Source organism: Diorhabda carinulata, chromosome 1, assembly GCF_026250575.1.
Source record: "Diorhabda carinulata isolate Delta chromosome 1, icDioCari1.1, whole genome shotgun sequence".
Taxonomy (NCBI): domain Eukaryota; kingdom Metazoa; phylum Arthropoda; class Insecta; order Coleoptera; family Chrysomelidae; genus Diorhabda; species Diorhabda carinulata.
Window position 1 is genome coordinate 15,579,735 of NC_079460.1, and position 25,096 is coordinate 15,604,830.

General features: G+C 30.8%; 2 protein-coding genes across 3 annotated transcripts in view; both read right to left on the reverse strand.

Moving 5' to 3' along the window:
* LOC130901488 (homeobox protein ceh-30) overlaps positions 1-10,207 on the reverse strand; it is a 97,947-nt gene extending 87,740 nt beyond the window's left edge. The window contains exon 1 of the mRNA XM_057812921.1: positions 9,693-10,207. Coding sequence (XP_057668904.1) covers positions 9,693-10,059 — 367 coding nt within the window. The 5' untranslated portion in view covers positions 10,060-10,207. The remainder of the gene's footprint in view (positions 1-9,692) is intronic.
* A 5,451-nt stretch (positions 10,208-15,658) lies between these two features.
* Positions 15,659-24,910, reverse strand: LOC130901496 (plasminogen activator inhibitor 1 RNA-binding protein-like). Of its 2 annotated transcripts, none has more exons than XM_057812942.1 (8): positions 24,519-24,910; positions 24,251-24,398; positions 21,124-21,321; positions 19,794-19,865; positions 19,657-19,737; positions 17,982-18,165; positions 17,594-17,863; positions 15,659-17,457 (listed from the first exon to the last, which is right to left on the reverse strand). In XM_057812942.1, exons 1-8 carry the CDS (start codon positions 24,754-24,756, stop codon positions 17,389-17,391), a joined length of 1,260 nt encoding a protein of 419 aa, XP_057668925.1. In that variant the 5' UTR covers positions 24,757-24,910; the 3' UTR covers positions 15,659-17,388. The 2 variants fall into 2 exon arrangements, with proteins under 2 accessions (XP_057668925.1, XP_057668917.1); XM_057812934.1 differs by having other exon boundaries at positions 19,794-19,877; positions 24,519-24,906.
* Positions 24,911-25,096: the final 186 nt, after the last annotated feature.

Sequence of the window (25,096 nt, forward strand, 5' to 3'; positions counted from 1 at the left end):
GATTCCATTTGCTGCTTTAAAATTTTCCAATAATGACCTAACAATACACGAATATACCAACGTACTGCGTCGTTAATAAACAAAGTGAGAATCATTAAAAGAAAGTTAAGCAATTGTACTCTTCATAGAATTAGAGATTTTTTTAACAAGTTAACATAAGACATTACTTATGAGACACCCTTTGTAATTTATTATAAGGGGATAAACTAGAAATTAATAACGTTGTAATATATAGGAAGAAATTTTATCGACATTTATGCTTTAAATGATATTTTAGCACATCATAATTTCAATGAATAGAGAGATGTATTAAACGATATTCTCGAATAGATTTAAATCGTACCTCAACTAAATTTCAGAATCAAACAGTCAAGTACAAAACTCAGTCAATAAATTATTTAACCATTAACTTCACATGTAACGAATAAAGCTGCTAACCATGAAAAACCATGGAGATTGTTTATCGAGAGTTAATGAAAAAATCATCAATTTCCATTACCCTGTAGATCAAAATGGTTTTCTGACATAGATAGATATTTCTTCACTTTATATATTATAGTAGTTATTCAAATTTTATAAACTTATCTTAAATACTGAACTTGTCACGAAATCATTCAAATTAAAACCTCAGAACGATTCTTCATTATAACTAGGTCATGATTTGTCCAGTGAAGTAGTGTTGCCTAGTAATACAAAATACGTAATCACGGACCCAGTTCTCCAAAAAGAGGTAAAAAGAATTACTAACTATCGCAGACTAATACGCTAATTTATTTGGAACTCAATAAAATCTCATGGGAAAATTTTAAATTTCATCCAAACATATTATTAATCTATACTTCTATATAAATTATGTAATTCCAAACAAAAATGAGATGTAAGTTGGTAGTACAAAATTTTAATAGCTATTGCCTGGTGGTGGAATGAACATTTACATTCTGAATGAAGTTCTCCCTCGTGAGGGAACCCAAAACTCCCTTTAAATGTTCGTTGCTATCAAATCAGCCAAGTAACCAGAGAGAGAAAAAATCTTGAGCAAAACTCACAACCTAATATTCAACATTTCAGATTCACGAGCATACCTGAGTCAAAAATATGCTCGAAATTCTAGAATTGTATTCAATTTCTTTAATCTACGCGTCTCAGATTCCGGAGACTTGATTATGCTCAGGAAGACGATTTTTAAAAAGATGTTCTAGGGAATATTCACAAAAAAAGTGTATATTGGAAAATCACAAAAGGACTTTCAATATTATGAGTGAAATATCGTAAATATTATAGAATAACTATTATCATCAGAGACTGAATTTTCGATCGAAATATATCTAGTGAGAAAATGTAAACTAAATATATATATATATATATATATATATATATATATATATATATATATATATAAAGTACTCACACTAATATATACGTATAATAATACATTTTTAATGAATTTTAAATTCCTTTGGTGCAAAAAACAACCGTCAAAATGACGTTAAGACATAAATGTGGAGTTCGTTGATTTTGGTTGCTATTAATTTTTTTTAAATTGGAATCCGTCAAATTGAAGGTTATGTTAGTTCAGGTTCTTAAGTTCTCTTTGGAGATCTTTCTATGGATAATACATCTGCCAAAGTTTTAACAAACGAAAATAACTACAAAAAACGCATGTTTTCAGAAACAAAATATATTATTCAAAAAGAAATGTATACGAATAAAAAAAAACTGATTGAAGTAACCAAATGTAATATAAGCACATCTTTTAGATTTTGGAAAAACAAATTCTATTAAATTTCAACGACATTTGTATTGATATAACCTAGTAAAATTCAACGTAATTTGTGAAGACCTATTGAAGGTTATGTTAGTTTAGGTCGTTACAGATATCCTTGAATTTTTATTACCTGCTTAATTTCATCGTTGATATTAAATATTTTACTCCTTAACTCGGCCTTAAGCTTTACGGAGAAAAAATAGTCGGACGAGTCCAGTCTGGTTTATATGGTGGGTGCTCAATCTCTATGAAGCCACATTAGCCTTGGAAAGCGAAGCAGTGTGGACTGTGTGGAGCGTTGTCATAAAACAAGCGCACACCTCGCCTGCTTTTGACGCACCGTTTTTAGATAATGTTAACGCAACTGTCTTAATAAGTCAAAATCATTGCTGAGTTCGTGGTTGTATTTGATTCTTTGATTTGATTTCTTCTTGTATTTGATATCAATCAAAAGGATACCAGATCAGATCTGTACAGTGTACAGTAGCCTTGTGAAGTGAAACAATGTGACTGGAGCATTCTCATGAAACAAGCGCATACCTCGTTTGATTTCGCCGCGCCTTCTTTCGATAATTTTTTTACGTAACTGCCATAGGAAGTCAGTGTAATAGCCGCGTTCTTGGTTATATTAAAGTCGATCAAAAAGATACCCTCGCAGTCCCAAAATATTGTAGCCATCACTTTTTTGGTACTTTTGGTAGCCTTTGCTTTCTTTCACGAGCTCTCCTTTCCGATGCCACTTCATGGAATCTTTTGAATGTTAGATAATAGTAAATTATTATAGATTCATAATCGGTTACAATTGATCGGATGACACTTCCTTGGTTCTCGAGGCTAAGCTTTAAAAATCGCTCACTACATTCTACTCGACGCTGCTTTTGCACTGCGCTGTCATATTGGAAATGCCGATCTGTGCTGTAATTTCTTTTGTTTAATGGCGTCGGTTTCTTTCGCTAATTTAATGTTTTCTGGAGTAGTTACCTCCCGCACGTGGGTCATCTTCTAATGATTCTCGTCTCCAACGAAACAACTTTCAATTATTGAAATGGTGGACACAAGTTACAGTAAACAGCCACCATCTTTGTTCAGTCAAAAATTTTATAACAGGGCAAAACTCAATTTGAGACATGTTTCACAATGAGTCATCGTGATCGACTTGGTTTCAATTTATTGAGTGCTATATATTCAGAAAACCCATAATGCTACATTAGTTGATATTGATGATACTAAGGAAACTCATTGCTAAATATACGTATTTTTTAGAATACCTAAGTCATATTTACATCATTTGTTAATCACATAACTATCAATATAAAATACTGGCAACTCTTTCAAATTTATCATACTTATAGTGGTCAATGAAGTTTCTTTTCTAAAACGTTAAGTACTCACTTTTATCAATTCCATGATATTATGGATGATTCGTTTCGTTTGTTTTTTAATTCTTTGATAATTTAATGCGATTGAATTATTAAAACATTCCTTAAGTTACATTAAAAGTTAATTATTAATTATATCATGTTTAAAAACTTGAAACGTTCTCTCAATTATAATGAGGTACATTATTCACTATTCAGTAATGATTAATGGATGTCAATAAGGTCGTGGTCGGTTTTAATATCCAATGCGTGATCTGTCAAACTAAGTGCAGTCATAAAAACTGATTAATTTTCAAATTTATATCTATTACAAAATATTACACATTATCTAATGGATTATTTCGCAAAATAACAATTTATATTGAACTTATCTTATTTAAGCAAATGTTGACACTTTTTTTAATTTAACCTATTCAGGATATATCATTTTTATGAAAAATATATAAGATGTTTAAAAATTCAGGAGCCTCTATCTAACGGGAGACAAAAGCAAATTAAATCATAAAAATAAAAAGGGTAGGTAGTGAAAGTTCCATTTCGGTGGAGGATGATTGAAAGGGCTGGTTCGCACCGTTATTCGATTCTTTAATGGACAAAGAATGTGTCAGCATCTGACACAATCAAATCGTGGAAGTTTATGGTGAACAAGCAATGTAGGGAGGGATCTACCAAGTTATTTAATGATAGTAATCAATACGAAACGGATTGAAAAAATTATTTAAATTGATGACAACTCTACATGAAATCTTGTCAGAACTGTAAGTAAGCTATGGTAATGTGCAGCGTTCCCATCACCAATCCCATATTCTGGGATTCATGTGATGTTATCCTGATCGAATAACTGCATAGCCAGATCACAATTTCAGGACCCATGATGCTCCCTCGAATTTATATTTTCTCTGTGGAAAGGGGATTTAGCATGCCAATTAGCCCGTTACTGTTTTCTTCAAATATTTATCATATTTCGTTGTTCACTTATAGTCGCTCAGGAGTTACTTCTATTTAATTATCAAGTTCAAGTTTTGAAGAAATTAATTTGCTATGCGACCTCCCACTCAATTCGAAAAGTTCAAGAAAATCTCAGTGTCGATTCTGAAACGTCCTCTATCTACAACGCGTAACAAAGGTAAAACGTATTTCCTTGAAAATTATTTTAAGAACATTTTCGTGTAAATTTGTATTTTATATTTATTTGGGGAACAGAACGAATAGAACAGATTTTTGTTCTTAAAAATATAAGCTTAGCATTTATTTGTAAGAGCATAAATTCTTTTTTATTCAGATCTGTTCTACCTACTCGTTACTTCTTAGTAGTTTGCAACTGTATTCCCATTTTTTTTTCTCATTTTATGTATTTTTTTACAGTTCTACCAGGTTTAATTTAGCTGTAATCAAGGACTCAACCTTATTAATATAATCTCCAACAACTCGGAACCCAGTTGAGGGATGCAACAATTCCAGCTTTCCGTAGATAAGTCCTATTTCTTATTTCTTTTGAAGATTCACAACAAAATAGAACAAGGGGCAACTATTCGTGCGATATTAGACGTTCTCCCGTATATTTTTGAATACTTTTGATCTATTCGTAGAATGGCTCAACAAAAAAGCTGTTTTGTTTATAAAAGATTTACGAAATAATGAATTTCTCTAGTATCAAAGATTTCAAGAATAATATGAATCTACTAGTAGAAAATCCCCAAGGAAAGAGATGAGATGTTATAAAGATCTATCTTTTCTTTTTGTTGAAACTTATTTTTATCGTTTACAGCAATAAAAATTAATGAATCATGTTCAGAAATAGTTCTATTTTGTATTTATCAATTTAATTAATTCTAAGATGTTTCAACTTTTTCTTTACTTTTAATTTCGTGTCGTTAAAAAGCTGGTTGCATCCAATTATTATTAATTGTTTACCTCATCTAAATACCTATTATACATATACTTCAACTTAGACCGAATACCACTTCCTGAGGCGGCAGATGAAGAATCTAGTCTCACCTCCACTGTTTAAATTTGGGACCCAGTGACTATATCCTATTTCTTGGGTTGTTTCTTTCATTAATTTATTCATTATTCATACGTAAAAAAAGGATATTATAAAAAAAATTGTTTGTGAACTTTTTTATATATTAATATATTTTCAAACAAGTGATTTTTAAATGTAAGCTGAAATCAACTAATATTAAAAAATATAGGCTTGTTTTAAGGACTGCAGACGTCTTGTAGGTTATATATAGTGGTTTTTACAAAACTTTCCGGATAATTTTATATTTCATATATTGCTGTTTTGTTATACTATAAATACGAGAGTTGTTACTAACGTTTGGAGATAGATAAAAACAAATTGGACAATTTATAATTGGATGTGGCTTCATTATTTTTAAAAATATTCTCCATTAAAATCAATACAGTTTTCTATGTGTTTGAACCAATATTTGCGATTCAATTCAATGTGATAACGTGTTCTGTGTACGATTTGACATATTCACATCAATGTTACTTTATCTCAAAACTTAAATAGCGGCCCTCGTATTATTTTACATTTAGTATAACCAAGAAATGCGAAATTTTTCAACTTTAATGCAGGAATCTATGGGTGACTTCATTTCCGTTAAAGTTTAGAGATTGAGCTTTTTATATATTTTTTGAATATGTAATATATTCTAACAGGTATGAGATTTTATAATCATTGACATATTTATCATTTATTTTTGTTAATAGCATTTTGGTCTTTGTTGATGGCTAAAACTTCACTCTTAACCAGTAGGAAAATTAATTTGTCGTTAGTGGACGATATGATATAGTAATGACGCTTTCCATTAAGGCTTTTATTCAACTTACTAAATGACAAAATATTAAACCGTTTATTACATAAGTTTATTCGTTAACAGTATATGTCTATTATATCAACACCATAAATGGATTGACCACAAAATTTGAAAATTAATTAGTTTTTGCGGTGAAATAATGACATCAACGGACGTTATCCATCGATCAATAATACGTAATTTTTATCGCGTACCTAAACACCAAACCAGCTCAATAATGCTCCTGATCAGAGTCGGCTCTGTTGAGATTAAGCCGAGAAGATTGACAAACATTTACTGTAGATTAAATCGATTAAGGATAACAAGCACGTACCTTTGGTTTATTAGCTAATGTAGTTTAAAAATAACTGGCTTAAATTTAAAAAAAAATTGCAGGATTTCTTACAAACCAGAATTAACATCAGCAAATTTGAAAATGGCATTTCGGTAGCTTGTCAATTATGTTGGAAATATTCAAGAAGCTTCTGCTTGAAGCTCAAAAATCTTGAAAAGATATAGCACTTTGTACCTTTTTTAATAATTGGAGTGTGTTACAGGTTTTATGGGATATTTCCTTTTTTACAAGCTATAAAGAGCTGAAAATTTTTTAGCGTAGACCTTAGTAATATTGATCAAACAATGGTCAAGTCCAGAAATTTTCAAATTCTCCACATTTTAATACTATTGTCAACAGGCATTTGTCATTTGACTCCTGTCACTTAGTTTGTGTAAAAGCCAAAAGCTACGTCGTTTAGGTTTCTAAACCCCCAAAACAATTTAAAAAACTCATACAATATGGTTTAGAATGAAAGTGCGAAAAATTGAGGAAACCATAGGCCATAGCCATAGATTAATCTGAATTTTTGTGGGCACCTTTTATTCGGATGGCAATAAGCAGTATCTCAATAAATACCAAACGGCCGACGTCACAAAATGACGAACCTCCTTCCGACTTGGGCATCAAATAAAAGAGCTGGACCAATCGAATGCAGTACTCTATAAATATGAACTAGAATAAAAAGCTCTTTTTTCAGTTTTCTTCAAAAAAGACCACCATGATATAATCTTGATGTGGAATGTATAAAAAAATGGAGTCCGTCTCTGGCTGACATTAAAATCAAACAGCAGAGTTTGTAATGTACAATTTGCCCCATGTCATATGTCACTTGTAATAAAAGGGACTATCAAGAACGAAGTAAATGGAGCACTTGATTATTTAAGTACCTCAGTCATTGTTTTATCGATTTTTCGTATTCGAAATCGGATTTCCATTTATAACGACTATCGTAGGTAGCTGGGGGTGATCAAACAATCCTTTATTAACCTTTGAAAAAAAAAATCGATTGATTCACCGAATACATGATTTTGTGAAGACTATTCTACGATACTATCTGTAATTGTATTACTGTTGCATTTGAAATATTCAAATTTACCAGATAAAGAATCACTTTTTTACCGGAAAATAATCTGTTAATGAAAAATATTGAAGAGTGACTCTTCTCCAACAAAATCAACCATAATTAAATGGCTTGCAGAGTATTAATAAATTTAGCAGTATTAGGACCGTAATGGTCAATGACCAGGATGTCTAAAAGATGCAAATTACACCAGAAAACATGAAAGAAGTCCTTAAAATATGAAATGAAAACCTATTTGACATACATGTATAGTTTTATTGAAAAGAAGTGACCAAAAAGATGTTTTTGAATAATATGAACTTTACAAGAGTTAACACTTTTAGTTTGATTGAATTTAATCTCGGAAACCATTTGATGCATCACTAGATACTATAAAACGTATGCATAGTTCAGAACGTTATATACACTGCGAACCAAAAGAGCTATTGTGTCTCCATATAATCCCTGTATCGAAAGAATAAAATAGAAAGCCAATTCATTGTTTTTGTGATTGGTTCGATGTTTTGGTTTGCTATTGAAAATAAGAAATACTGTTTCACTTATATCAATGTATACGCTTCGATGAGCTGATCTGAGAAACATATAACTTTTATTGAGGATGCGCAATCGAGCAAAAACCTTCTTTTAGTTGCAAACGAGTAGAATACACATACGTATAATATACATAAAATTAATCTAATTTTCAAACTGAAAAAATACTTCATATATATTGAGAAACTCCTATAAATTGAGTTCGTGAAAATAACGTCCAACGTTAATTTGACAGGTCATCAATACAAATAAAAGATTTCAGAGCGAAAACATTAAGTAATGATTGATGCATTTTTGTATGAAATATCTAAAATGCTAAATTAAATATTCAACAGTATTTTACTGCACAAAAAAATTATTTTATTAAGCCATTGCGAAAGTGAAAACTCATAAAAGGGTGGGCAGTTCAAGTAATTATTAGATGAGGCGGAGGCGAATTAATTTAAATCAATCTCATACGAAATATTGCCTCTCAACATTAAATCTATTCCTTCTGAATGTTAGGAATGGTGTCAATACATTTCCTTTACACCACATTTTTTCTTTTCGCAGTCACTTGGTGCCGAATCTTGTGAGTAAGACGGATGAGGACTGACTTGTAAGCGTTTTCAAAGTTCTACATCATCACCATAGAATGAGTATTTGTACCGAAAACATGGATGTCTGGTAATGGTAATTAATATAACATTCAAAGAATATATATCACTATAAAGAATTGAATGGAAAAAGATGACCAGCTTTTTGATATTAAAAGTAATAGTTTTTTAGATTGTTTTACGCAAAACTCACAGGACGAGCCAACAATTATCAAAATACAATTTCTTAGAGATTTTACTCAAATAAAATTATAAATTGGGTCCTTTATAAACTGCAATACTTTGTGTAACAAAAGTAAACTACCCTACCTTCTAAAAGTCTTACAATAGAGAATTAACTCGTGATTTAGGCAAAATTAACTTTTTCAGTCATATATTACACTAAACTTTCAACCCCAAATTTTTTCCAAATAGACACCGCCATCCTCAATATAGAATTATCTGCAGTAGGACATACTTTATAAGGGGAATATTCTTCAAATTACTGATATTAACGGTCACGTAACGTACTTAGTGAAAATACATAATTTGGATTAGTTACAAACACCGAAATTTCATAAAAACATCAGAAAAAATTACAGATCAAACGGATTCAAATAAAGTGACAGTGAATTTTGAATTGCTATAAAAAAGTATCATTTAACAGATTTGTGCTAATTAAGATTAGGTGAAGATATATCTTTCTAAGTTCCTGTATGAAAGATTGAAGTAACAATTTATAGAGCGAATAAATTGTAAGAGATAAACTTTTTACAATATATACAAATTGAAAAGGAACGAATGAATATAATTATAATTTTTCTATATAAATAATGAAGAATCATATGATTATAATTTTTCTATATAAATAATGAAGAATCATATGAAACAATTAGATTATAAAGTTTTACAAAGTTATTAGTTTAAAAATATTCGGTATAGAACGCACGCCAAATTTTTATTTACTTTCACTGAAATACTATACGTTATTTCCAATTTCAATAATGTCCATCCAATTTTTTATTGATAATTTGTTTATCAAAAGTATTATCGAAATTTCTTCTGTTATACTTGCCAGTATAAAATTGTAAGTATATCAAATTCACAACAAGCTGTTGTTATCATTTTTCTGATTGATAACAATACACCAACAGATAGAAATAAACAAAAAAATCGAAAATTAATATCCCTTCCTATTTTTGAATTTGATAAAGTACCTTTAACAGTTTTTGCTCTTATTTTAATTTGACTTTTCACACATAAATTCAATGGTTCATTAATATCGGCTGTCACAGTTTGTTGCACAGGATAACTAACTTTCGGGGGACTAAAGTTTCCAATCATATTGTCCTGATTATCACACTGTTCACTTTTCAATCCCAAAATATTTTCAATATAATGCGGTGTCGGTTTACTAGAAAGTCTTCTATACACGTGTTCGTGCCAAGAAAGGCGATCAAAGCTCGCGTTAAAATTTTGCAAATCTCGGTCACCACAATCAGAATTCGAGGGAATTACAGACGACAAGTGTTCGTTGAATTCAGATGTCATTTCTGTAGACCATGGGGTAACGGGGTAGAACATTGGGTTCAATTATTTCTCGTCGTCCGGTATTTCGCCATTAGTCGAGACCGCGTGACGCGAAATAACGGGAAGCACGTGGAGAAACGACAAGCGGCCTACACTGCTACAACAAAAGCGAAAAGCCTTCCTCCAAAGCTCGTGATCGTCTGAATGGTAGGTATGGGGGTGCGCTACTCATGCGACGCAAATCAACGTTTTAGCTTGAGCTTCATTCAAACATTATCCTCGTTTTATCGGCTATTATCAAATCGTTTTCGTGATTTTTTTCTTAGTAGCCTTGTCGCGAACGATTCACAAAACTGTTTACCATTTAACGCTCCAGTAATCAATTATTTAAAATACTAAAAATATTTATTACTCTCTGAAATATTTTTTAAAATTGAAAAGAAACACATAAGGGATAACAAAAACAATGACAAACAGCCTGATTTTTTTTATCTAACTAATAATAAAATTGTAAAGGAAACAAATTTTCACATTATTCAATCAATAACATATTATTTTATCGGTATTTTCAAGCATATTTGTACTAAAGGAAATCAGGATTGGACTCGACTCAATTATTAACTATTTATGTAATAAGCTTTAAAATATTATAAATTCATTTCTATTTGAATATTACTCCTTAAATAATACTAAATCGGTAACATGTTTTGTAATTTAGAAAACTAACTTCAGTTAAATAAGTAGCAATTTATCAGTCATTTTTATTTTGGAAATTGTAATAGACATTCACTGAACAAGTAAATATGCAATAAATACATGGCTAAGCTTCCTAAGGATAAGATAGAAATTAATGTTACAAAATTCAGATCGCGAAAGGGTCGTTAACTAGAACGAATTAATTCCGAGGTTCACGAATCTGACATCAAATTTCCAATCACCAATAACTTAATGAACCCTATCGAACAATATGATGCTTTCCGATTTTCTTTTCTTTATAAAGCTCAAATTCTCACTTCCAGGTATCCGTTTTCAGTCAATAGAGCTCGTACGATTACTAAGAATGGATTTTTGAATGAATTATTCATTTATGTGAGTGTGCTATTTCGAATACTGCTCCGGTGGAAGCAATTTAATGAATTTCGATAAATCATGAATGTTTTGTGGCTAATTGAAAGATTTTCTCTTCTGTTTCACATTGCGGTATATTGTTTCGAAAAAATATTCGTGAAGTTAGCGCCTTTATTTAAAAAATAAATCCTACATCCATACTGTACTTTTGAGATAAATGATTTATTTGACATCCAATCCTTCAAATTTTTGAATATTTATTTTACATAACAAAATTCAGAACTGGAAAATTTCTACAAATACTATATATGAAGAACATTTCATTTTCAAGACCGTAAGAGACCCAATATTTAGGAGATACAATTAAAAACGTATACTGCTTGTTTGACCTGAACGCACTATCAAACCTAGAGTTTTTCCTCTCCAAGACATTTTGGTGAATATCAAATCATCCATTATTAATATCCAACACACTTCATGAAGTCTTTGGCATGCTATTTATTCATGAGAAAAAACTTAGAAATTGTCATATTATGAGTAGTTGACAACATGGCGTAGGTTAGTCAGAGTATTGTATGCCAATAGTTTTCCTAGCAGAAAGCAGTAGAATCAATTATTGAACTTACTTTTGTTGTATAAAACTGTTCATAAACTCGAAAAAAAACATACGCTGTATTACTCGTCTTAACGTGTTTCACTTACTACATTCTCCATGGAATCACATGAACAGAGATCTTACAAAAAAGCAAAGATCCAGGTGACAAAGACAACTATGATATCGGACTTTTAAGGGATATCGCACAAAGACATAACCATATGTCAATTAAGAATCTATAAAGCTTTTATAAGACCTGTCATGGTGTACTCTAGAGAATTCTACAAAGAACAAGATAGAAAACTACCAAAGAAACAACGACATAAGGCAAATTTGCGAAGTTAAAGATGGACCTCAGCATCCAAGGAAAGAGGTCGACTCGTTTGAAGAAAATGGAACAATATCAAAGGAGATAGAATATTTTATATTTTTCTCTGCTAATTAGTTCTTATTTTTAGCCTATATTGAAGGGAACACGAGAACATGTTTTTGCATGAATATATTTCCGAAGTTTTGGCACAATTTTGATATTTATCCTTCATCAAAATTTAGAGTCAAATTTAAAGACACAACCAGTATATTGGAATTAATATTTAATGTTTAAACCATAAACGTATATTGTGAAATGACAGAAAGCTTCAGTTAAATCGTTAAAGAAATGCTTTTTTTTCAAGTACAGATGTACTTTCATGTGCCTATCTTTGGAAATAGGTATATGTTGTACCCAAAAGACATAAAAAGTTGCTTTTTAATTTAGAATTTCATTTAACTAAATTTTTTTAAACACTGATGAACGGAACCAACCATACACCAAAATTTGGTTTCAGGCAACACATATCACATATAACACATATCAATGAGATAACTAACAGATAATCGATGTTAAAAACTTTAAAGCTTGGTTTATACAACCAAAATTTAAGCTAAATCAAAACAAAAACATTCAACTGAACTTTCTTGTTGTTAATTTTTTGGTTTATGGAGTAAGTTAAAGATAATTGTAAATTACTGGTAAACCAATAGAGTCCTTTTTGTTATATAAATGTGGAAAGCTCCTGACACTGAATTATTGTTCCATCGTCTAAAGGGCATTGCTAACTTTCAGACATTACTTTTTCATATTTATTTCATATCAGTTTTAAAAATAAAAAACCACAGAGGAAAGCGACGCAATAACGCGAATAATATTTCCATAACCAAAGAACAAGGATGTTGTAAACAAAGCAATACCACAAATACAAACTAACCTAACGTAATCTGTGCTCGGAACCTCACAAAATTAAGGAATTAAACTAAGAAGCTAAAAGTTGGCGAACTCTCACTGTTAATTTTCTGCATAAATTACAAGTAGCATTTCAGTGTTTTTCAACAAGTGATTTAATTTGTTAGCTTAATGGTAATTTTTAATTTTGGATGCATAAACCAGACGTTTCCATGTTATTATCATAAAGCATTCTATAATGGTTTCCACAGTTCGTGATACATTTGTTTTGTAAAATATGATAAGATTTTATTGGTTTTAACAACGGCAAATTGATTTTTTGGATTTATCACGAACTATCACGTGGACATGAATATTTTCATGAGATTATAAATAATAATGTCGACAAAACAATACTAAAAATGCAAAAAATGAGATAAGCTGTCACTTGACTATACTGTGCGGATATTAAGTCTTACCCCCCCCCTAGGAATCTTTATTTTAGACTACCAAGATTACCACATCTGACTCCTCTAGATTTTTACTCAATCCACATTGCTTATGAGCTATTTGTCGACACATGCTGAACTACGTTTAAGAACAATGGAAGAATGTTATAGGATTGATATTTAGACCCTAAAAAAGGTAAGGTAAAATATAGGCGAAGAAACAAATGATCTATTTCTGCCAGGAAGTAAGTGGAGAACATTTCGAGCATCTCCTGTGGTAGATCAAGTTTCCTAGGATAATTTATCCAGTCCCTTCAATTTCAAAGAACTAATGTAATATATTATTTTCTGATTATTTGTATCAATTGTTTTATTGAAAATTTGAAAATTATACATTATTGAGCTTTTCTTTTCAAACACTTTTCAACGAGGTATCGCACCACCCAGTGTCGGATTCAGCCAACGCGGGGCCTGTAGAAAATTCGGCCAAGGTTTGTCACAGGTTCTTAAGTTTATGGTATTAACCTCAGATGAGAGAAAAAAACCGAACATGTACGTGCGTGACAACCCGGAGCGGCGGTGTAAGTGTAATGATAACATTTTTTGAAATAAACCCATTTTTGTTTACTGTTACGAATCAAGTTGGTTGGCTTTGTAAACTTTGGGTAATAAAATAGTTCAGACGTATATAATTTCAAATATTTATTACGTACAATCAAAGTTACATGCGAACAACCAAATTCAAATATATTTAGGTGTTAATAAATGACATCCATGACACTCGAGAAGATCTATTTGAGACAATTTGCCTAGGGTCTATTAGCTGATTGGGGTTAAACCATGAGAACTGACAAGAAACGCCACGGGGTGACAATCCTTGGTGTTACAATATGGTGGAATGTAAACTGATGCAACTGAAATATAATGCTAGACTATCAGAGTTAATCAAACATACAACCTTATTCTGCACAAGTTTTTAATATTGTCTTTTGGTATTCAAATGATAACTATTATAGTTCCTAATATATCTACAGGTATATATGCCTTATGGCACGCATTTGCTACTCTTGTTATTTAAAGAATAGTGGGTAATTGTCAAGGGTAGTAGTAAAAGGGATGATAATTTTTTGTATGTTATAAAACACCCCGGTTAAAATAAAAATTGACGGGTTCGAGGATTTTTTATCTTTGTCTAAAATAATGGAGATTCCTAGGGGGGTAAAACTTGATATCCGTACCTTATAATTAATCTTCTCAAAGTTGTATTGATAGCTTTCTAAGTGTTTCTTCATATTTTCAATTTTTTGTTGGGACAGTTAAGAAGACACAAACTTAATGGAGTTTTGAAAAAATCACTTAGCTACAGAACAGGCTCTGTGAATACAAAAAAACAAAGAAGCATAAGAAAAACCACCAATCGAAAACGAACTGAAAATGTAGTTTAATTAAAATACAATTGAAACATTAGATAGCGATAAAAATATTGCTTAAAAACAAATTAACCTAGTGCTCTATAAAGCTTCTCAATGTGGTTCTATCAGATATTCTTCAATCACAATCAATTAATTGATCAATTGTTTCCGATACGATCAATTAATGATCAATGAGACAGATTGTCAATTCAATTGATCATCTCGGGGGCACTTTAGTTGCATTGGCTTCAGTGGCGTTTCTAACAAAATTGCATGAATACCTTGTGTAAATTCAATATAAACGCCAACAGTCTCATTATTGACATATTTTTACCCATACATGACAGTTATGAAATGATGATTTAGTATTTTAGATATGGATTTACACGAGAAACTATGGATCCACGATACACATCTACTGTTTATGGTCGGCTTTTCACCTCTAAAATGCTGTTTTTGATAGAGATAAAAAGGTGGTAAAAGCGCGTACGATTCAGATGTATTTTGATAATACCTAAAAAACAAATCCCAAAAAATGTAATTTTCATTAATAGCATTCATTGGTTACTAGTTATTTTCAAATAAACCTCTCCAGACACAATTTTTATTATTCTGTTGTTCTTGTGGATACTCTCAATTCTGTGTTGTGCTCTTCAGAGAGAAATGATCACAGATAACAGATCTTAACGTCTACATTAAGAAGCTCTATTAATTTTAGTAATTGATAAAATCGTTTGTACCCTATCATCTCTGAAGAGGTTATGTAATCACTGATGGTTCGTTTGGCCTGAAGGATATTGCAAGGAAAAGTAGAGGTAAATTTTGATTTAATAATAGAGATAATTTTCAACGTTAATTTCTTCACAATAACTCGTATCCGAGGATGGTTTTCGAAAAGAGTAGGTATGAAAAATAAAAAAAATAAATATTTGTTACAACAAAACATTTTATTGAAGAAACTTGTGTATCATACACGTTTAACTACTCGAAAATGTTGTTTTTCAATATAACAGTCACTATAAAGTAAATGAAAATACAAATTACACAATTGAATAAATTCTGATTTGTTTACTTGTGTACTCGAAAATTTTTGATTAATCAGTCAAATAGTAAAAAAATATGATACAAAGTAAGTATGTTCCAAATGTATTTTTATGGTTTTATTCATAAAGGAAGATACATAAATGGACGAAGGCGTGTATTTTCACATTTAAAGTTACAAAATCATACAAATATTAAAATAATAAGTAAGTTCAAATTTTTGGTAGCAACTATTAGTTCCCTATATTACATACAATCTATGAAAAAAATATAATATATATATAAATATTTACATAATATGAAGGATTTTGTAAACATCTACAAAAAAATTAGTATTTTCATAATGGGAATGTGGCAAAATTAGACACCAAAGTGTACTAACTAATATATTCAGAGCTTTCAAATACTTATTTATTCATCATATGGGAATCGATTAGTTAAGAATTGTAATTTCTTATTCTAATTGACTCCTATCATGCGTCAATTTGAAAATTGATGAATCTAATGTTTTTTCTAAATAATATAATACAATTCTTAGCTAATTGATTCCCATATGATGAATAAACAAGTATTCGAAAGCTCGAATATATTAGAGAACAACTTTATGTTTAATTTTGCCACATTCCCGCTACGAAAACTATATTATATATATATATATATATATATATATATATATATATATATATATATATATATATATATATATATTATGTATATATATATATTATGTAAATTGACTTTACTGAACAAGTCTGTAATTCATGCTAATATTTATCATACTATTGGGAAAAAAAGATACTACCATTATTTTCACCTCAAATATCAAAATCTTCGTCGCATTTAACAGAGACAGCAACATTGGCTTCCAATTTAAAATATATCAATTAGATGATGCTACAATCTGTATAAATAATCCTTATTAAGCGGATAAGCAATAGAGAAAAGAATGTTAAATCGAGACAAACGTACTATTTGTTTATATTCTCCATAAATAAAATCACGTATGAGCTAATTGAAACAATCTTCATAAAAAATGCAATATATGTAAACCATACAGGGTGTATCACAATAACCTCCTATTTAAAACTGATCTTCTTAAAACCCTAAACACTTTAAAAAAATTGTTTCAAAAATCTCTTTTGAAGTGACACATCCTGTATGTAAGAATTCGAAGTGTCTGAAAGAAATGTTGACACTAACATGAGCAGCAGCCACAAAATGAAACCGTTAACAATGCAGTGTAACACTGACTAGTAATCACCACCCGACAGGGTGTTCCAGTCTACACTGAAAAACTGGGTGCTTCTCTAAAAAATACCACAATTGAAGCGCCGCCTGCCGCTCGTGTGAGGCTGTCTCCCAAAAATCTCAGACTTTCGGCAGTCGCCAAGTTGAATTGATACAAAGTATTATATTTTTTAAAGAAACTCCATTAGATTATTTGAAAAATTACTAAGAAACTCTAAAACCTGTCTTGTCTACGATACAGATTTCGTACCGACATAACAAAGTAGTTAAATTGTAATATACAGTTTGTTTATTGTGATGATAGTCGTCCCATAGTAAATCACTAGATAGCTGATAATAACTATTGGTCGACTCTTTTTGGGCCGACATTTAACCGAGAGAGGGGAAGTCACGTTCATCGTCAACTTTTGGGGCTTGACGAGCCTCGTTTCTGTCATCCTGCAAAAAAACATTTGATTCAACGTCTGCAGAAATTGAATGATGATTATCACAATTTGTAGGTTGTTTTGAAGTTGCGTAAATATAAAAATATTTTTCTTACACTGCAAAGGTTAGATACATAATTAAAACTAACCTGAACATCATTATGGTAACGTCTCTCTGGCCGTTCGCCTCCTTCTTTTCCTTCTCTACCATCTCTGCCATCTCTTCCATCCCTACCATCTCTTCCACCTCGATTGCCACCTCTATTTCCACCTCTTGGACCTCCAGATCTTTGTCCTCTTCCACGTCCTCCTCCTCTGCGTACACTGTCATTAAACTGAATGTCAATTTCCAACAAATGCTTTTGTCGCCCAACACGTTGTGGATATTCAGAAGCATCATATTCCTCGTCGTCAGTTTCCTGAATGCAAAAAAATATATATAATAATACTTGTAAATTTCACAAATACTAAATGTATATAATGGACAACTTTAACTAACTACATTAAGTAAAGAAACCTAAAATTATTTTATTTTACCTCATCTTTTTCTTTTTTCCTAAGTTCAAACATCTTTTTCCATTGACTTGGGTCTTCTCCTTCTCCAGCTTTCCTAATATTGAATTGAGGCTTAACACGACCTGCACGTTGAGCTTTCCATTCGTCTAGTGTTAATTCTTTAGGTTCCTCTTCTACTGGAGTTGGTTCCACTTCGACTTCCTCTCTGTAACCATTCAATATTATAACAATATTGAAATTTATTCAAAAACCATTAAAATGAAAGAAAAATTCAAACTTGAGCTTATTACTAAATTACAAACAGAAAGAATTTTCAAGATTTCAAAAATTATGATGATACTGAATTACAGTAGGGCCTCGGTAATTCGGACTCCAATGGGCCGTTAGTCTTTTGGTTTATTTTCGTGTAGCAGGTATAGTGTTAATTTTGCGCGCTCGTTAACATCATAGTTAACATAAAGGTGACAGCTACTCTGTCATTGCTCAGAAGTTTGGTATAGGCAGGTCAACTGTAGGCGACATAAAGAAAAACAAAGACAAACCTTGAAGTTTGTTAGCCTAACAGAACGTGGTCCCGATGTACAAAAAAATTGGAAAATCCTGTTCTAGATGATGTCTTATTTATGCAACAAAAGCGATTGTATGTTCTTGTAAGTAGTAATATGATTTGTGAGAAGGCTCGTATTTTTCATCGCCAAATTACAAACTCCAATATCGGGTTTAATGCAAGCCAGGAATTGTTAAAATACATTTAAAGAACGCCACTGAAAGGACGTTTAAAAATGGCCATCGAAAAACTTTCAAATGATGAAGCCACTATCAAACCATTCCAACTAGAGAGTTACAGAAAGTTAAACGAAATTCATTCCCGCCGTCTGTCGCCATCTTTTGTCTGTTAATTTGCCTCTTCAGACAATGTTATTGCTGGATAATTGTCCTAGGCATCGATCAGCAGATGAACTTTTTTCCGCAGACGGTAAATTTTTTTTAATGTTCCTGTCACCTAATACCACGGCGTCTATACAACCAATGGATCAGAACGTTACACAAAATGTGAAGTTAAATCACTGCAAATCACTTTTGGTTAACTGTCTTGCATAATGTTCTGAGGACCTCATGGAGTCATTAAAATCGATAACCTTAGAGGATGCATTTTTTTTTGGCTAATTGCTGGACCAATGTTAAGGCATCGCTAATTAACAAATCATGGAAGAATTTGCACACTGAATTTCTCACTCACGAACCAGAAGATAATGTGCCTTTAACTCAGCTGTTAATATGTTAAGGGAACTCAATAATCATATAAGTGAGGCAGAAACTCAAGAATGGGCTGCTGATGATGCCGAAAGCGAGTTGCCAAGATATGAAGTGTTAACTGATGAGGAGATTGTGATGTGCGAGTAGAAGCTTTAAATATTGTTTTAAAATGCGCTGAAGATGACGAATTTGGTAGCCACAAAGAAATGTTTCTCCGTTGAGTTAAAGGCTAGGCTTTTGAAATGAATTTTTCTTACATAATTGTAATTTTGAACATTTTTGTCTTTATGCTTTAATGTATAGAATTGATTAAAGAAACTAAAGTTAAACATGTGTTTTATTACTAATAAATATGACATACTATAATCCGGACGCCTCGATAATTTGGAAAGGGTCTTGTTTTTGTCTCTCCAGATTACCGAGTCCTTTGTGTACTTACTTCTTTTCAGTTTCCACAGTATCTACTTTTACTTCGTCTCCCCAGCTTTCATTAGCGTCATTAGTGGGCCTAGATTCTTCCCTTAAAATGAAAAAGGTTGTACATAAACAATGTTAAACAAAAATTATACAACTCACTCAATAACATCCTTATGAGATCCCCAATTGTGAGCTCCAGCTCCGTCACGCTTGTCTACCGGCTTAACTCCTCTGTAACCATGGCTGCATTCAGTATTTGCATTGATATTACCAAACTCTGTTTTGTTTTTAATATCCAGCTCAAATTGGCAAGTTGTTTACTTTTAATATAAAAAAATACATTCGAACTATTTTGAATGAATTATGTTCAATTGATAATTTCATTGGGAGAATTGTATAGACCTCATTAAACTGACTAAATATAAAATTCCTTTCGTAAAATTTCACGTTAAAAGTAAAGATCGGATATCAATTGGATAGTCCATATCTGACTTTTGGATTGTTAAAATTATTTAGAGGCAACATCAAAAATACTATATTCGATATTGTTAACAAAAAATTAGTATCGCAATTTTTTAACAACCATTACCTCTGTAATGAAGGAACTTATAGGTTTAATTTAGATAAGTAAAAAACTTGCCACCTTACTTGTAGCTGTGTAAGCAGAAAACATACATAAACAAATGAAAAATAATCTTCATGCAGAATCAAGTATTTGAGAAATAGAAAATTATAAAACTATAGTTTTTCATTTTTATATCTCAACTGTTGCTAGTTATTTAAACCAGAATGATATACTGCTTTAGAAATGAAACAAGTTTTTTTTTGGTTTCTTGATACATGCTTGATACTTTGGCTGACAAAAAAATCAACACATGGTTAATTGAACACTATTATTGTTTTTATATTACAAAATAATTGTATTATGGATGAGTGACTATCAATAGAAAGACAGATAAAAGTTCATTAATTGCCTTGTAACAAACGCTTTCCTTAGAAAACAAACATATGCATTTGTTAAATTGATATGCTTCTATTTTTCCCATTTCATCCCAGACTTATATCTTAAATACTTTCAACAAAATACACTATCACAATTTTCCATTATGTAGGCTGAAAATTAGCAATAATTAAACCAAGCTTTTAGAATTCTTTACACAGGATTAGGATTATTAATCTCCTATATAAAAAATTAACAAACCTCTTGATATTACAGGAAAAGGTATTTTATGAAATAATATTTGAATTTATCTTTTTCCTAAAATGGCCTGATTTGAATGAAAATATAATCACATTTACTATAAAATTACTGAGAATAGGTTTCTCGTGAAAAAATCAAACTAGTTTTTCTACATTAAAAACATCTCATTGCCAAAAGATTATTTTAATTATAGCCAATCTGTTTCTAGAATTAAATTAACGACTAACATAAAATAGCTCATCTTGGATATCAAGTTCTAACTCTTCTTTCAATGTAATTAAAACTTACGTCTTATCCGATCCACTTTGCCTATCAAATTCTCTTTTGCCTCTTCTTTCTACATCAGTATTCCTTTTTGGACCACGTGTACCACCTGGTTTATTTCCTATAGCGCGCGATTCACGTCGATCTCCTCGGTCACGGTTGCGATTTTCGAAGTTGTCTCCTCCAGTTGCCGGATCTTTCCTAGTCCTGTCATCACGGTCCCTTTGAACAGGAAAAAATTTAAAAATGATTCAACTTAAAAAATAACTTGATACCTCATTAAAAATGTTCCAATTAAAATAGAAGATACTTTCATAATTGACATTTCAATTCTCAAAAAACTACTTTGACGAACTCACTTCCTAGGAAGCCCTGTACATTGCATTCTATATTAATGTTTAATCTCATTTGTAAAGGAGTTAAAAGACCTTTTTATGTTGCTGTTATACATCAAAGTTGTTGAGAGTCTCAACCTTAGTTACTAACAATGCTCATCATCACAAATGAAAAGGAAAATAGAAAGTATAACTTATGTTAACATCAAAACTGTCTCTTAGAAATGCTAAATAAAAACTATAAGCAAATTATGCAGATATTAGAGTCATCTAATTTTTTATACTAAAGAGTTATTTATATAAATTAAACTATAGGTTTTAGAGTCAATTTATTCTATACCAATTAAAAAAAAACAACCTAAAAGCAGAAAACAATTTTAACACTACTGTACCTAATTATTTATCCAAATTTATTACATAACCTTCAAAATAGAACTGTTTAAACATATTTCAAACAGAAACTTGGCCAGGTTACTAAATTTTCTATCACTCAATTTCCTTTACTTAAATGTTTATACTGACTGCAGATCAGACTTAATTTGAACCGTAAAAATACTGTATTGAACAAAAAACTTACAATTTATAATCAACTACAATGAACAAAACAATGATAAGGTATTAAATTGCAAAAGAAGTAAAAATTTTGTAATATTAATAGAAACACACTACATGTTAATCAAATAGAAGTAGATTTTTAAAATACCTGTGTTAATATTTTGCTTCATAAACATGTGAAAAACTACTGGGCAGAAGAGAAGATTATGAAAAATTCAAAAAATAAGGAAGCTTAAGAAAAGGGAATGATGTATTCTTCGAAATTATAAACACATTCCTTCTAAACTTGCACAAATTGATGGAAATAATCAGCAATTTGAATTTTAAATTGTGTGGCTAACAATAACAAATCAAAATTTGCATGTATAGGACAATAATTGCAAAAAACTGTTGAAAGAATATGTAGGGTGTTTTTATTAAAATTCAAACTGTAAATTTGTTAACACCAATTTATTAAAGATTAGATACTATACCATTCAATTCAACTCGGGCATTTTTTCATTTCTTTTTATACCTAACACTTTTTTTCTTGGTTTTTGCTATACCAAGATTTCTTTGGATATAACTACAGTCACATTAATCAACTTAGTGATCCAATATCATCATAAATTGTCAGATAGTGTCTTTTTCCAAGAACAAATTGTCACTGGCATCTCTGAACATTTTAATGAAAACAGGTATGTTAAGAATGTTCTTGCATGGAACTAGTGTAGCAAGTTAGTCCTTAATCTTACTTGTTTCCTTTACTATATGGTCTTACAATGGCAATATACATCCACCTTGAGTTGCAGCCTAATTTTTTTTCTTTTAGGATTTTGTTTTATTTCTCTATATCTGTCAAGGTGACTATTTGTACTACCAAATTTTCCAAAAAAATTGTCTATCAACTTAATTTCGACTTCCTCCTTTCTGTCTTTCATACACTTTCTACCATCATAAACAGTGACAAGAGGTTCAGAATTACTTCCATAGCTACTATATGGTGAGTGCCTCGTTAGACATAAACAGGATAGTTTACTCGAACTCTAAAAAGGATGTATTCACTTAACCTCAAGCTAGTTCTGATATTGCTCCATACATTCTTACAATGGCGAGATACATCCACCTTGAGTTGCAGCCCACATTTTTTCGTCTTTGTTTTATCTCCTTATACACCTCAAGGTGACTATGTTGTAACTGCCTAATTTTTCGGCAAAATTGCCTATAAAATGAAGTCACAATTTTCATATATTAGTCAATACTATTAAAATCCCTGTATATTGCAATAACAACTTCTCCAAACATTAATTTGATAATTTAAATAAAATAGTTGATTACCTCATAAGCTCATATGGATAACCTCAAATATATACAATACTGAAATAAATATCAACAATCAAGATAAAGTTATGGTATTACAAATGTTTGCTTTTTGTATTACTATTATTCCATTAGCAACAGGAATAATTATATTAACAAAAACCCTTCACTCAATGAGTAATTGAGACCTTAAGAATCAAGTACTAGAACAAAGATAAGAAATAATAGACAAGAATGTTAGTAAAATATTACTAAATTATTAAACATACATATGCAAATATGTTTATGATCAAGTGAATTTTCACTCTTCATATACCTACCTGAACTTATATATGAACAATTTTTTCATTTTATTTTATTATACAAATATCATTTTTTCCTGTTCAGTAAACATGATAGGTAGTCCAAAAGTATAAGAAACTGACAAAATGAAACTACCAGTTACAATGAAACTTCTCAAATGTTACTAAATATGACACTCTTAATTGTATTCTTCCTATTACACCTTAAAAAGTGACAAAGCTAAAATATCTATGCAAATTCAAAGGATTAATTTAAACTGTAAATAATCTTAATTAATTTACAAGAAATATCAATAGGTAATAATGATAAAGTTACTTATCCTTACTAGAAAATTAAATTGTACTTCAAATACTAAATTGGAAAACATATTTGATATTTTCAAGTAAACACCTCTTTTTCATAACAATTCCTAATGAATATGCAGATAGACAAATGCTAACTATAAATAATAGTTCAATTTGCAAAGTGACCACATCTAGACTGTCCTATTTTTGTGCACTTTTTAAAACAAATTTGTTTTATGTTAACTATAGTTTAACTCAGTTGAAACGGGAATTAAACAAAAAATTATGAAAAATAAATATGTGAAACTTTTGATCATATAATAAATAAATTGGTAATATAGATTTTCCATATACCATACTAAATTCAAAACTTACTTGTTTTCTGAAGGTCCATTGTAAGTTCTATCTTCGCGATTTCGTCTGTTATTTCTTTCTTCCCGGTTTTCATTATTAAATTTATTGAAATTATTTCGTTCCTTATCGGTTTTTCCATCCCCAATATTCCTTTGAGTAGGCTTTGTTTCTAAGAAAAATAGATAAAAACTTGCCAATCAGAAAATAATTGATAGATTATTTACAAAATTATCACATGTGCACAATCTTCAAATGGAATGGCTGCCTTGAACCAATAAAAAATACTCACCATCACGTTTGGGTTCTAAATTCTTATTTATATCTTTCCCCTGTTTTTTCTGAGGAGGGGTTGTTTTCCCTTTGGGTGCAGTCGGAATTTTCACTTTATTCTCCTTCTCGGCAATCTTACTCTTTTTTTTCAATTCCTTCTCTTGTTCTTTCAATGAAAGCGTTTCCAAGGGATCGGATTCGTCGTCCAAAAAAAGCGCGTACCTATTGGCGACACCAATTCCGTACGAATTCTCCATGATGGTTAAATATAGGAAAAGTCTTCACAACTCGAAGATGTTGGAAGATTTATTTATGGCTACTTTAGCCTTCTCTTATTCACTCAATCATTCAAAGCAATATGGCCGGTTGCACGAGGTAATAGCAAGCGACTTATATATTAGATTTGAAATACGCATGCTTGCAGCTGTTCGGCTCCATTCATTGGTGCTTTTCACTATCTCTTAAAACTGTAGCCAGTCAAATAACTTTCTCCCTCTCCAAATACACTTTCACTTTGGCGGGATATTTTAAAAAATATATCCACTAAGCAATAAATATCCCCTATAAGTTCAATGTAAGATTTACAAAATATATTTG